Here is a 12,858-nt window from a genome sequence, read left to right as displayed (position 1 = left end):
GTGACCTTCCTCTGGCTTCTAACATTTCCAGCTGTGATTTCCCCTTTCTCCCCTGCCCTGCTTAGGTCTCTGGCTTTGGATAAATTTGTAGGGAGCAACCAGTGATGGAGGACTTACTTGAACACCCTCCTGCCATGCTTGTCACTGGAGTAATTCAGGTTAGGCAAGTATCTTTCCCTGCTCACATGAGAAGAATTCTAAATTAGGGCAAATTGCAAAATATTGTGATGCATTATGTATTTTCTTTCATAATTCACTTGGTTGTTATCATACTCTTCTTTTCCAAGTCTTAAGTACAAAGTGTCTGAAACACTTGATTTTCAACATGTTTATTTTTAATAAATATCACTTAATAACCTCTCAGCTTTCCTCCTCGAAGAAGAAAAATTCCATCATCATTAAATATTGATTTAGCCTCTGAGCAATTCCTGTTAAATCCCAGAAGTATTCAATGAGCATGTCTGCATTTTCACATCATTTAATTTCCTTCTAGTTACTGGAAGATCAGTAGGAATCTTCTTCTGTCCTTTTAGAAGATGTCTTTGTTACCCAGGGACATGTCAGTTCCTCTCTGTTGCCCTTAATCCTCTGTCTCAGATGCAATTAGGGCACTTCAGGGGACTCTGGTGTCACTTGTCCTTGCTCAGGTCTGTGTGTGATGGGCCTTCACCATGTTGTGCTGGCAAGCACAGCACAGATGCTCAATTTTGGCTTTCCCAATTGCTAACAGAGCCCTCTGTGCACTTCAGGGGGGTGGTTTATGTCTGCAAGGCCTGGCACTTATTCCAGGAGATCTCAGTGATCTCCTGGACAGGAGCTAAGGTGCAGACAGCACATCCCCTTCACAGCTCCTTTTTGAGAGGTCAGCCAGCTCTGGAGCAGCTCTGCCAGGATTGAACCTGGGTTACATATAAGTGACATATTCACGAGTGTTTCTGCCTAGATTGTTGGTATAAAAGTTGGAATTTCAGCAGTTTGGTAAGAATTTTAACTGTGTTGTGGTACAGTCTGGTGGATGTAGTGCTGGTTCTCCCTGGTACTTGGGAGTGCTGGGTGCAGAGCTGGGTTGTGTCACACGAGTCACCAGCTCCCTCTGTGTAGTTCTCTCATCTCAGAGAGTCCATTTTTGTTCTCCCATGTGTTTTCCCTCCTGATAGTTTATCCTCTGGCACCTGTCACAGGGTGCCTGACCCCCCACTAGTCCCTATATTTATTTAGCACTGTAAAGAAGACATGTTCTACTCTCATTCATGAGCACTGTGGCTCATGACTCCAAACTGTGCTAGATTTCTCTCAGGATATTTTATTATGAAAACGATGCTTTGCTGTGTATTTTGGTAATCTGGTGGTACATTACTCACCAGAGTCTGTCTCCAATTACACCTCTTGGTTTGGCACAATACAAAGAGCATATCCTCTAATAAATTGTCTTCCTTTTTTTTTTATTTCCAAGGTACTGCACAGATGAAAATCAGACATTTCCTCAGCCATTCATGCTGGAGAACCACATCAGCCTCATGCACGGCATCAAGAACCCAGACTTATCCCAGATGGCCAAAGTGAAAGCTCCAGAGAGAGACAGAGCAGAAGTAACTGATCCCTATTTTCATGGAAAATTAAATGTACAATTAAATGTCCTTGGCGAGTAGCTGTTCATTCGGGGTGTTACGTCGAGCTGTGACCTTGTGCCAGTCAAACCCTCCCACCCATAGGGCAGATCTCCTTCCCTCACTGAGTTCCATTCAGCCTGGTTCCCTCTGGCAGGGTCAGGCTCAGCAGTGTCAGTGCAGCTGAGCTGCACCAGCTCCAGGACAACATGCATTTCATCTTGCATTTCTCAAGATTTTCTCTGGCATTTATTCAGTCTATTTTGTAATTTAAGTTTGTTATTACCCTTGCTTTCCCTGATACCCCGTTCATGAGCATGGCACATTTTTCTTCTTTCTCCCTTTATTTTTTCTGCTAATTATAAAAGATTTATTTTCTGTTAAAATATTTACTGGATCCATTACCTATGAGAACTGCATTTTTCTTAAGTAGGAATGTGTAATTTTGTATAGCAACTGTAACTGTTCTACTGATTTTGTTTTGGGTTGGAGTGGAGGGTTGGCTGCTTGGGCTTTTTTGCTCCACTTATTTTAAAAATACACATTTTGCATATCACTGCAGGGACATATTAAGCAAGTCATCCTCACAGGAGAAGAAGCTGCAAGATTTTAAGATAGAGAGGATGAGTTACTGAGAATTACTAGGAGAGATGAGGATGAGTTACTGAGGATTACTACTGAGAGTTACTAGGAAAAAAATCTGAGTGGAGGGGAGAATGTTCAGAGTTTAACCTGAGGAGTGTTGTCTGGGCTAGGGACCCCTGTGTCCCTCAGCTGTCCCTCTTCTGTGGGCTCCTCCTTCCCACACCAATAAGTAGTTCCCACAGCAAACCAAATTTTTACCCAGAGAGGTCATGGCTGCCCCATCCCTGGAAGTGTCCAAGGCCAGGCTGGACAAGGCTTGGAGCAACCTGGGATAGTTGAAGATGTCCCTGCCCATGGCAGGGGGTGGAACTGGATGAGCTTTAAAGTCCCTTCCAACCCAAACCATTTCATGATTCCTTGATTCTAAACTATTTCCCCGTCATGTTTCTGCCCAGCCAGCCTCTCCCAGCGTTCCCATCTCACATCACAGGACAGCAGCTGAAATCCTGTGCACTGGTGAGGTGTTTGGGTGTGGAGAGGGAAGGGAATGCCCCAGCAATCCCTAGGCACGACTTCACCCTCGGGCATCCTCAGACTCGCATGTGGATTTTAGCACTTACTCTCCCGTGGTTTCAAATGATAAAGTAACTTTTTAATCTTATTTTTTTAAGGCAAAATCTCCAAAGAGGATGGCACAGGATGAGCTGGGTGAGGCAGAGAGCACTGCGGGTTTGGAGGCACCACCAGCCAAAAAACTGAAAGCGCCTTGGAAATGCGCAAAGTGCGGCTTTGCCACGGACGTCCGGACTGAGTTCCAGGAGCACATCCCTCGGCACAAGAGCGACAGCTCCACCTTCCAATGCTTGTTCTGCGGCCTCTGCTACACCTCCCACATCTCTCTGAACAGACACCTCTTCATCGTTCATAAAGTCAAAGATGAGGAGGAGGAGGATGAGGATGAGGAGGAGGAGGGAGATGAAAGGCAGAAGTTACAAATAGAGATGGGTAAGAATGGACACGAGGACTACAATGGCGAGTTGAACACTACGGTGGAAGAGGAGAACAAATACAAAGAGTGCAAAAGGGACTCAGCTCTTTGTGAGCACAGTCAGACGTGTGGAGCAGAAGGCCCCAACAGCACCTCACAGAACAATCATTCAAAGTCTCTTAAGACTTAAAAGCAAAAAAAAGCCCGTTTGGTTGATTGGGGGTTTTTTGTTGGGGGGTTTCTACTCAAAATACAGGGTGGGGATGGGGCAAATCTTTGAAATATTCTGTTGATTACTTGGGATGGACGTTGCAACACCTATTTGTAAGGGAAATTTAAAACAGAAAAAAACAAAACCAACCCTGCCATTGCATCCTAAGCACTAACTCTCTGCCAGCCCAGAGAGGTGAAAAAGGGAAAGCAGGGCCAGAACCCCCAGTGGGGTTTGGCCAGCTCCTGAGGAGCACAACACCCATCCAGGAGCACTTTGCAGCTGCAGTTTCCTTCAGACGAGCTCTCCTCCTTTGAGTGTGCACCGCCTCAGCCTCTGCCCAGAGCCCCAGCCTCGCCTTCCCAGTCTCCCTTCCTTTCTCCTTCTATTTATGGCTTCTTTTTTCTCTCCCCATCCTGCCTTTGTGTTACTCATTTTAACTCATAACGCTGGCTCAGCCAAACGCGCTTGTCAGGACCGTGTTGGCCGATCTGGGATCCGCGTTACACGGATGGGCTCGAGCTGTAAGTTGTGCTGGTTATTCTTTAGTTATGCCCAAATAACAACATTCTTTTCCAAAACGCAGTTTAATGAAATGTCTTGGACCTGAATCATCCTTGAAAGAGGATTTTGTGGCCCCAGTCCTCCTTGGTGAGTGGGGTGTTGAGGAGGGCCGTGCTGGCCGTGTGTCTGTGGATGCCATCCTGGGGTGGGCATTGCCAGCCCGGTGCTCAGTGGCTCATCCCAGTGGGGAGCTCAGACTGGCACCATCGCCAGGAGGGGATAAATCCCCCACCAGTGCGGTCAGCTGGAGTGAAACTATTCCAGAGCTCCCAATGTGTCAGTGCCAGGGCTCCCTGACAGCTCATTTTGAGGGGAGAGGAGCAGAGCTCGGCTCCCAGAGGTGTTGGAACAGCAGGAGCCACCATCCTGCAGCCGACAGTAGCTCCATAGCTCCTCTCCTGCTGTGGCTCGGCACTCCCATCCTTTAGGAGATGTTTCTTTCCATGTAGTCACATTGACTCTCTCTTTCCTCCCTCATTCCTTGTCACACCCATGCTTTGTGTAATACAATTACCTTCTATACCATTATTTTTTTTTCATTCTGTTGAGCCAGAACTCCGCTTGTTATTGTTTACTCTGACAATGTTTAAATAATTTAAGAACTATTTATCTCCTTGCTTGGGCTCCTCACCATGTGATCTCGGGATGCTTGAATACTGAGCTGCCTGGGTGCTGAATGGCGTGTTGTTTGGATGATAAAGGCTGGATGTGGGCTGTTGGTTGGGTGTGGGGTGTCTGTAGGATGGCGGGTGCTGGGGAGGGCTGTCATAGGGGGTGTAGGTTGGACGAGATGTTGGCTGAATGGGGTGTGGAGTGTAAGGGGTGTCGGTTGAATGGGGGTTTGGTTCCATGTGTGTTTGGTTCAGTGTGGGTTTGGTTCCATGTGTGTTTGGTTCAGTGTGAGTTTTGGTTCGCTGTGTGTTTGGTTTGATGCGTGTTTGGTTCCATGTGTGTTTGGTTCGATGTTCGCTGTGGGTTTTGGTTGGCTGTGGGTTTTGGTTCGCTGTGTGTTCCCTGGAGGGGAGTGACTGAAGAGGCACGGATGGACCTGGGCATGGGTTGGACGGCGTTTGATTGAGCGGGGCGTCGCTGGCTGCGGTGTTTGGCTGGATGGGTGTTGTGCTGGCCGCGGGTGTTGATCCGGCTGCGCGGGGCGCTCTGGGCCGCGGGCGAGGCCCGGCCCCGTTCCCGCCCCGGTGCCCGGGCCCGCGCGGCGGAAGCGGCGGTGACGTGCCCCGCAGGCGGAAGCGGAAGCGGGGCCGTGCGGGCGCGGCGGCGGCGGTGGCGGCGGCGATGCTGTCGCTGGACTTTCTGGACGATGTGCGGCGCATGAACAAGCGGCAGGTGCCGGCGGGGCCGGGGGCAGGGGGGGAAGGCCGGGCGGGCGGGCGGGGCCGCCTCGCCGTGCGCGGCGGCGGGGCCTGACCCACCCCCTTGCTCCCCAGCTGTACTACCAGGTGTTGAACTTCGGCATGATCGTGTCCTCCGCCCTCATGATCTGGAAGGGGCTCATGGTGGTGACGGGCAGCGAGAGTCCCATCGTGGTGGTGCTGAGGTCAGTGCCGGCATGCGGGGGCTTAAACTCCCAGCGGGTTTAGGCGGGCCCCCCTCAGCGGGGGGATCCCCGCAGGGACGGCTCAGGCACAGCCCCAGCGGGAGCTCCTTGGGGAGCCAGGCTCGGGAATAGCGAGGGAAGAGGGAGCGGGTAGAAAGAGCATCTCACCTCGCTCTGCTAGCCGGCTGGTGAGAGAGAGGGAGAGGGACTTTATACCCGGGCCGGGAGCGACGGGACAGTGGGGTGTGACAGTGGCAGCCCTGCCAGAGGGCAGGGTTACAGGGGTCAGTGTGAAGAAATCCTTCCCTGTGAGGGCAGCAGGCCCTGGCACAGGGTGCCCGGAGCAGCTGTGGCTGCCCCATTCCTGGAAGTGTCCCAGGCCAGGTTGGACAGGGCTTGGAGCATCCTGGGGTAGTGGAAGGTGTCCCTGCCCATGGTGGGGGTGGAATGAGATGAGCTTTAAGGTCCCTTCTGCCATGATTCAGTGGCTGTCCATTACAGAGCTGGTCCTGAGCTTAACATTTCTCACTCTGTCACTGTAAGTTTTAGGTGTCACACTGTCCTTACAGCAGTGCCCTGCGGTGAGTACCACCAGTGTTGCTCCCACCTTCCTGCTGCCTGGGACAAATTCCCTGGGCTGCCATCAGGTGCTGGCACAGATGTTGCACCTGCCCTGTGCATGGATGTTGCACCTGCCCTGTGGCCACACTGCTCTTTTCTTTGTGTTTCTGTGTCAGTGTTCATGATGTAGAAATGCTGTAATGCCATGACCAAGTGCTGCTTACCAAAACCTCCTCCTGATGAGGTAGAGGGCAGCTGTTTCCCCCTGCTTCTCTCAGTGAGTAAGACAGGGGTGGTGAGGTCACATCTCCTCTCCAGTGATTGATCTGCTGTTCTCAACTGCATCTGCTGTGCTCTGTGAAGATAAAACACAAATGAACGCGGTACTTAAAGTTCATTGTTCTGTTTTGCATTATTTATGTGGAATTAGGAAGGATAAGTAGTTGGTAACAATTGCCATTTACAAGACAGAAGAAAAATAACTTGAGTCGTGGTGCCTGAAATGAGATAATTAAGCAGAGCAATGAATCATTGTAACAAATTTTTGGCAAGTCCCTTTGTCTGTTTCAGATGGGAATGCTTTCAGTGCTTTGTTTCTGAGGATAATCTATCTCTAAAAAATAAATTAAATTTAAAAAAAGCTTCCCATCATTACACGGCTGCCAGCATTGCTCTGCCAATGGTGAGCTCAGAAATCAAAAGATAGCGTTCATCATCAGCTTTTTGCTTATTAAAAAAGCTTTTCCCTTTGGATGCGCTCGTAACACCTGGTACTGGCAGTGTTCTTTTCCCAGCAAATCCAAACTGCTGGCAGTATGATGACTGAAAACCTGATTGCAATAGAGGTTACACAGTTGCCCAGTCTCCAGGGGGGTTTTCTCAGAAGCTCTTCATCAAGGTTTCAGCCTAGTCTTCAACACTTCCAGGAATGGGGTATCCACAGCTTCTCTTTCTCAGGAGGTTCTTGTGAGATTTTTCTTAAAGGGCCATGAAAACCTGGTACTGAGTGTTCAAATGTTGTTCAGTTGTTCCTCTCCTCTTTTTCAGTGGGAGTATGGAGCCTGCTTTCCACAGAGGAGATCTCCTGTTCCTCACGAACCGAATTGAAGATCCAATCAGAGTGGGAGAAATTGTCGTCTTCAGGATAGAAGGAAGGGAAATTCCCATAGTCCATCGTGTCCTGAAAATCCATGAGAAGTATGTTAAGAGTCTGGGGGTTCTGCTGCTGATGTTTCCCTAACTGGTGTTCTTCATCTGCTTGGGTAAACAAGTGGGGGGATGTCAGTCATGGAAATCCAGGTTCTGTAGGAAGTGACACAGGAGTTTCAGACAGACAGAATCTGTCCTGCTTTGTTGACTTGTAAAGATCATCCAGTACAAGGCACAAGCCCTGGGCACTCCAAACTGTGGAATCATGGAATTGTTAGGGTTGGAAGGGACCTTAAAGCCAATCTCATTCCACTCCCTGCCATGGGCAGGGACACCTTCCACTATCCCAGATTGCTCAAACCCCATCCAGTCTGGATTTGGACACTTTGAGGGATCCAGGGGCAGCCACAGCCTCTCTGGGCAGCCTGTGCCAGGGCCTGCCCACCCTTACAGGAAAGAATTTAATCCTTATATCCCATCTATGATAACCCTGGCAGTGGGAAGCCATTGCCCCTGTTACTTCAGGGCCCTTGTTTGTGCCATCCTCTCTGTCCCCAGCTGCTGTGCTGTCTGCTGTGGCATGGCTGTGTTTGTGTGTGAAGTGAGCCTTGTTTGTGGGGCACAGCTGTGGCAGAAGGTGTTTTGAGTGCAGTGTGTGTTATTTTAGAGCTTCTCTCTGTGGTTCTGGTCTTTGCTATCGTGCAGACTCAGGGCCTTTTGTCTCTCTAGGAGGTTGTGTTGTTGTCCTGAGTCTTTGTGTGCTGTTCACTCTCAGCACTGGGGAGGTTGTGTGTCTGAAGGAATGGAGCAGGCATTGGTTTCATGGCTGATCAGGGCTTAGTCTTCCAAACAGGGCTTCGACTGCAGTCCTGAGCTTTCCTGTTTTGCTGGATGGAGCTGTGGCCTCTCCAGGCCAGTCTGTGGGGATATGAGCCGACCCTGTGAGTTGTTTGAGTGAAAACTGAATCTAGAACTGAGTCCCTGATTCTTCAAGGCATCCCTGGGAGGCAGCAGCTGGTTGGGGTCCCAGCATCTGTTCCTGCTGGGTGAATGTGTTCTGGTTGGAGGGGGAGCTGAGCCAGGTGGCATCTGAGGATTCCTCTAGTCAGGACATCAATGGGATGGAGAGGGTGCCTTTCCCAAAGCTGTTGGAATATCCAGACCAGTTGTCTGCTCCAGCTGAAGGATGACCAGCCTTGTGCATGTAAATACACAGCTGGAATCCTGGCTCTGAGGCAATGAAACAATGCTTCTCCCAGCAGTCAAAGCACATTCTTTGCTGTTCAGATTTATTCTGTACCCAGAACTTTGACCAAAGTGCTGTTCTTTGATACCACTGATTTAAAAATAACTTCAATTGACATCTGATGTTGCATGAGTATTTTTTTTCCTCCTCCCCTGTTCTGTGCAGCATTTTCTCTCCAGATGTTGCATACCCTTCTTTTTTTGTGTGGCTCTATCTCTAGATATCCACCACTATTTTTTGTTTAAATGTAACAGGGCCATAGTGCCAATCCTGGGAGGGTGAAACCATTTTACAGTATTTTAGGTTTCATTTAACTGAAACAACCAAACACAAACCTAATCCTTTTATTAGGGGAGATAAACTGAAAAATCCATATTGCAACACGAACCTGGGAGCAGTTGCTTCTTCCACTACTTAAAGAATAATTTTGTAGTGCCAGTTTGGAAGTGAAAAGTCTCTGCAGAAGCTGACAGGAGTGTCAGAATATTTGCAGGAAGACAGAAGCAGTGTTCTCTATGATTTTGGGGCAACTCAGGCTGCAGTTCACATCAATATTGTGTCAGTGAGAAAATGTCTGTTATTTGCTGGCCTTTTCTTCTTGTTTCAGCCCCAAATTGAATTCATTCTTTATTACTAACACAGAGTCTGCATTCCAGATTTACTTAGTGGTTTTGGAGCTGGGTCACTCACCTCAGACAGCAGAGAAGTGCACCATGGGCTTCTCAAGCTGCATTGTGGCAGAGCCTTGACTCTGCTCAATAAGGTGCTGCACTCCCACACCATCACTCTTCAGAGCTAACTACATTATCTGCACCTCTGGGGATCTTTATCTTTTCCCAGACAGTGTTTGTTGTTCCCACACAACAAGCCAGATGTGCTTTGGAGAAAGATCTGTGGGTGTTTTCCCTTTTTCCTTTCCAAACTTCTCCTGTCAAGGAGCCTGTTGGTGTTCATGCATGAGGAGGACAGCCTGAGCTCCAAAGGACTGCCTGCTTTCCTGTTTGCATTCCATCTGTCATTTCTGTGAGAGCTGAGACTCGAGCACTGAGGATGCTTCTGTCCAGCATCTGAACAGGAGTGGCTGGGAAAGAATCTATCAGCCTTTTTCCTGATCAAAACGAAGATTCATCTGCTCCTCAATCCTGATTCTGGCAAGCTAATTCATCTCAGGAGTAATTAAAGACTAGAGAGAGCATGTAGTGATAATTTCCCTGCTTTCTGCAGGTTACATTTTCAAGCACAAAGTCCTGGTTCTTTATGAACAGCCTAATTTCCTCTTTTACCTGGAGTATCGGGTCAGTTTTTCAGCCAATATAATTTTTTGCCAACCAAAATACCTTTGCAAGGAGACATTGTTTAGTTTGCACTGTGGCTATTTCTGCATAGCTATTTCTGCTTGGTTTTAACCCATTACTTCTGAGCTCCTTTGGTACCCTGGCTCTTGCATTGGAAGAGACAGTGAAAAGCTATTTGATTGTTGCTGTCATTTGTGGTGGGCTATTGCATATCTCCCATCAGTTCTATCTTTTCCAGGCTGGAGAGTCCTGGTCTGTAGTTTCTTGTATGGAAGTGGTTCCACACCTTGTTAATAATTTCTCAGCCTTTGCCAGTTCTTCTCTCTGTTGCAGAAAAGGATCTGGGGGGCTCAGCAGTGCCCAGAGCATTCCAGATGTAGGCACATTGTGAGTTCATGCAGTGTCACTGTGGTATTATTTGGGGTTTTTGTTTCCTTTCCTTTCCTAATAAATTTTAAGTTTCAGCTTGCTTCTGCCCACTGCTGAGTAGAGTTGTGTGCTTCAATCCCAACCTCTCCTTTTGTGTGATAGCACGGAGACCAGAATCCAACATTTGTGTGAAGCAAGAGAAGCATCAACACAAGATGGGTTAAAAGCCAAGAGGCAATAGCTGCACCTGCACTAGAAACTTCTGAAACTCTGCTGGGAAGCTTGGCTGGGGCCAGAAGTCATTCTTCCCATGGCAGTTCTTTCCAAACCATCTGCTTTCTGCTGCATTTGACAGTTTCCCTCTTTTTTCCTCCTTGAATTGTAGGACATGAGTGCTTCTGGTGCCCTTGTGTTGGTCTCTCCATGCTTGTTGTAGAGCAGCTTTTAACAACTTTCTGTCCTGCCTTACCTGCCTGTCTTGTCTTTACCAGGCAAAATGGAGACATCAAATTTCTGACAAAGGGAGACAACAATGCTGTGGATGACAGAGGGCTCTACAAGCAGGGGCAGCACTGGCTGGAGAAGAAGGATGTAGTAGGACGAGCAAGAGGGTAAGTGAAGTTGAAAATAATGGAGCTTTTCACAGTGCCATGTGGTAAATCCCCCCTTGCTGGGTTTTGTAACCTGCCTGAGAGTGTGGAGAGTTCAGTTCTTAGTTTGGTTTAAGCAAAGGCATCGAGGTGTGAGCTGTGTCCTGAGGTGTTGATGCTGGATGGACACAGATGGAAGGGTAGCCTGGGCTCAGGCTTGATCAGAATTGTCATCAGATTTGTCCTGGGAGGCTCAGTGTTTGCAGGCAAGTGAAATCTGAACCAGGCATAGGCTGAAACACCCTCTGGGCTGGTTGTCACTCAGGCCCACTGCCACAGGGAGGAAGAAGTCACCAGCCCATTGACTGCAGCCCTCAGGATGCTTGAGTGACTCTCCCTCTGCACCCTGGAATAGTGTTTGTTTTAAGAAAACCTTTATTCTTGTAGATTTGTGCCCTACATTGGAATAGTGACTATCTTAATGAACGATTATCCAAAATTTAAGGTAAGAGCTCTTCTATTTCCTGCCTGCTTTTCCCACCCCAGCTATAATTCCTTACTAGAACCACAGGCAGAACCCTGTGCCCTGCACAGTTTGCTGCTGTAGATGTCAGTGTGCACTCCTGTGTCTCCTCTGCTCTCTCTTCCAGTATGCAGTCCTCTTTTTACTGGGTTTATTTGTGCTGGTCCATCGAGAGTAGTCCCTTGCACTGAACTACGAGATGAAGGTGCCATGGAATTTTCTAGATGAACCTTTAAAGTAGCTGATGGTCCAGTGTACCAGGAGAAAGAAGAAAGCATGCATTTCAAAGCTTCGTGCCAGTTTGGGTTTGTTTTGGTTTTTACTGCTCAAGGGCGAATGTTTGTCACAGTATTTCCAATGGTTTGTCACATTTTAGCCTTTTTAGTGAATTTTTATATTAAAAATTTGAGCCAAAGTGTTTAGTGCTTGTACTTTGAAGCTGAGCTTCCTCTCCAAGTGCCTCTGGGATCGTGCCCTCAGTCTGTGCCTGGCTGGGCCAGGTGCCCCCTCTCTTGTGCTCACTGAACTGTCCACTGGTGAGTTGTGGCCATGACAGTTTTTTTTCCAATTCAGAACTGGAATAAAGATTTTGCCTCTTGCCACGTTTTTTGTTATTGCCCTGATGAGAGCAGCCTCCTTGCCCAGGTTCTGGGGGATACCTGGGCTTTGCTGCTACACACTCACTTCCAGAGCCACCATCTAATTTGTTCTTTCTCCACAGAGCAGTAGCAGCTGCTCCTCTCACCTCTTTTTGGGGAATAATCTGTCCTGAGCTGTGGATCATTCAATGTTTCTGTAAATCACACTGAAATAATCTGCCTAAACACTGCAAAGTGTTTGGGGTAGAAGATGGCAAAGGATTACCTTGTGCATTGTGGCACTAGGTAACAGAAGGATTGAGATGGGAAATACCCACAGCTCTTTGACAGGGATGATTTAGCAGGATGCAGTAAGAAAAATTGCTTAGTTTTGGAAAAGGGTTTCAGCTGTCCTGTGAGCTGGCCACATCTCACAGCTCACCTGAAAGCTACAGACTGCCCTGGAGTCTGAAATAAAAAACCCACTGGGGTCTGAAATAATAAACCTACTTGTCACCACTGCTTTTTTCTGAGCCACTCATTCTGGCTTGTGATCCTGCTGGTGGAGGTGTTGTCAGAAAGAGGCCAGGGAGGAGGTGCAAGGCAGTGATGCTGCAGTTTATCAGCTCTTCTCCATGACTGCTCCAGGATTCCAGAGCAACAGGAATCATTGCAGATGGTCCCTGCAGCCACACACACAGCTTGTATAAAGCAAAAACAGTCAGGAAAAGCAAGGACAAAACCCAGTGGCCTGTTTATGGCTGTTTGCAGTTCCTTGCACATGTCTCTCATTGGGTTTGTCAGGCTCTCCCATCTCTGGAGGTGAATTGTGCCATTTTGCTGGTTTTGAAGTTACCAGGTGCTTTGTTCCCTATATAGGATGAAGCAAACATCACCTGTAGGGCACTGCAAAGAGTCTACAAACAGGTCCAAGCCCCAGCACTGAGCCTTGAGCCTGTAGCTCTGAGTAATCAAAACTTCATAATAAAATGGTAATAAGATCTGTATCTCTTGCCCCCAGTGTTAGAGCCCTTGAG

The 12,858-nt window shown here is 48.1% G+C and overlaps 2 protein-coding genes across 4 annotated transcripts in view; both read left to right on the top strand.

Moving 5' to 3' along the window:
* ZNF592 (zinc finger protein 592) overlaps positions 1–4,528 on the top strand; it is a 37,139-nt gene extending 32,611 nt beyond the window's left edge. The window contains exons 8-9 of one of the 2 annotated variants that reach the window (XM_084213838.1): positions 1,454–1,589; positions 2,864–4,528. In XM_084213838.1, the coding sequence (XP_084069964.1) occupies positions 1,454–1,589; positions 2,864–3,370 (643 nt within the window). In that variant the 3' untranslated portion in view covers positions 3,371–4,528. Of the gene's footprint in view, positions 1–1,453; positions 1,623–2,863 lie in introns of both variants that reach the window. The other variant, XM_084213837.1, reaches the window with a different exon arrangement.
* Positions 4,529–5,191: 663 nt separating this feature from the next.
* Positions 5,192–11,845, top strand: SEC11A (SEC11 homolog A, signal peptidase complex subunit; the record flags this gene model as incomplete). 2 transcript variants are annotated; one of them, XM_084213793.1, is made up of 6 exons in its annotated part: positions 5,192–5,299; positions 5,401–5,510; positions 7,119–7,268; positions 10,622–10,741; positions 11,168–11,225; positions 11,371–11,845. In XM_084213793.1, the coding sequence occupies exons 1-6, from the start codon at positions 5,249–5,251 to the stop codon at positions 11,419–11,421; spliced, it is 540 nt and encodes a 179-aa protein (XP_084069919.1). In that variant the 5' UTR covers positions 5,192–5,248. The 2 variants fall into 2 exon arrangements, with proteins under 2 accessions (XP_084069919.1, XP_084069918.1); XM_084213792.1 differs by lacking the exon at positions 11,371–11,845 and having other exon boundaries at positions 11,168–11,327.
* Positions 11,846–12,858: the final 1,013 nt, after the last annotated feature.

Source organism: Fringilla coelebs (genome assembly GCF_963513975.1).
Source record: "Fringilla coelebs genome assembly, chromosome: 12".
NCBI classification, from domain to species: Eukaryota; Metazoa; Chordata; class Aves; order Passeriformes; family Fringillidae; genus Fringilla; species Fringilla coelebs.
This window is presented reverse-complemented; position numbering and strand designations above follow the sequence as displayed.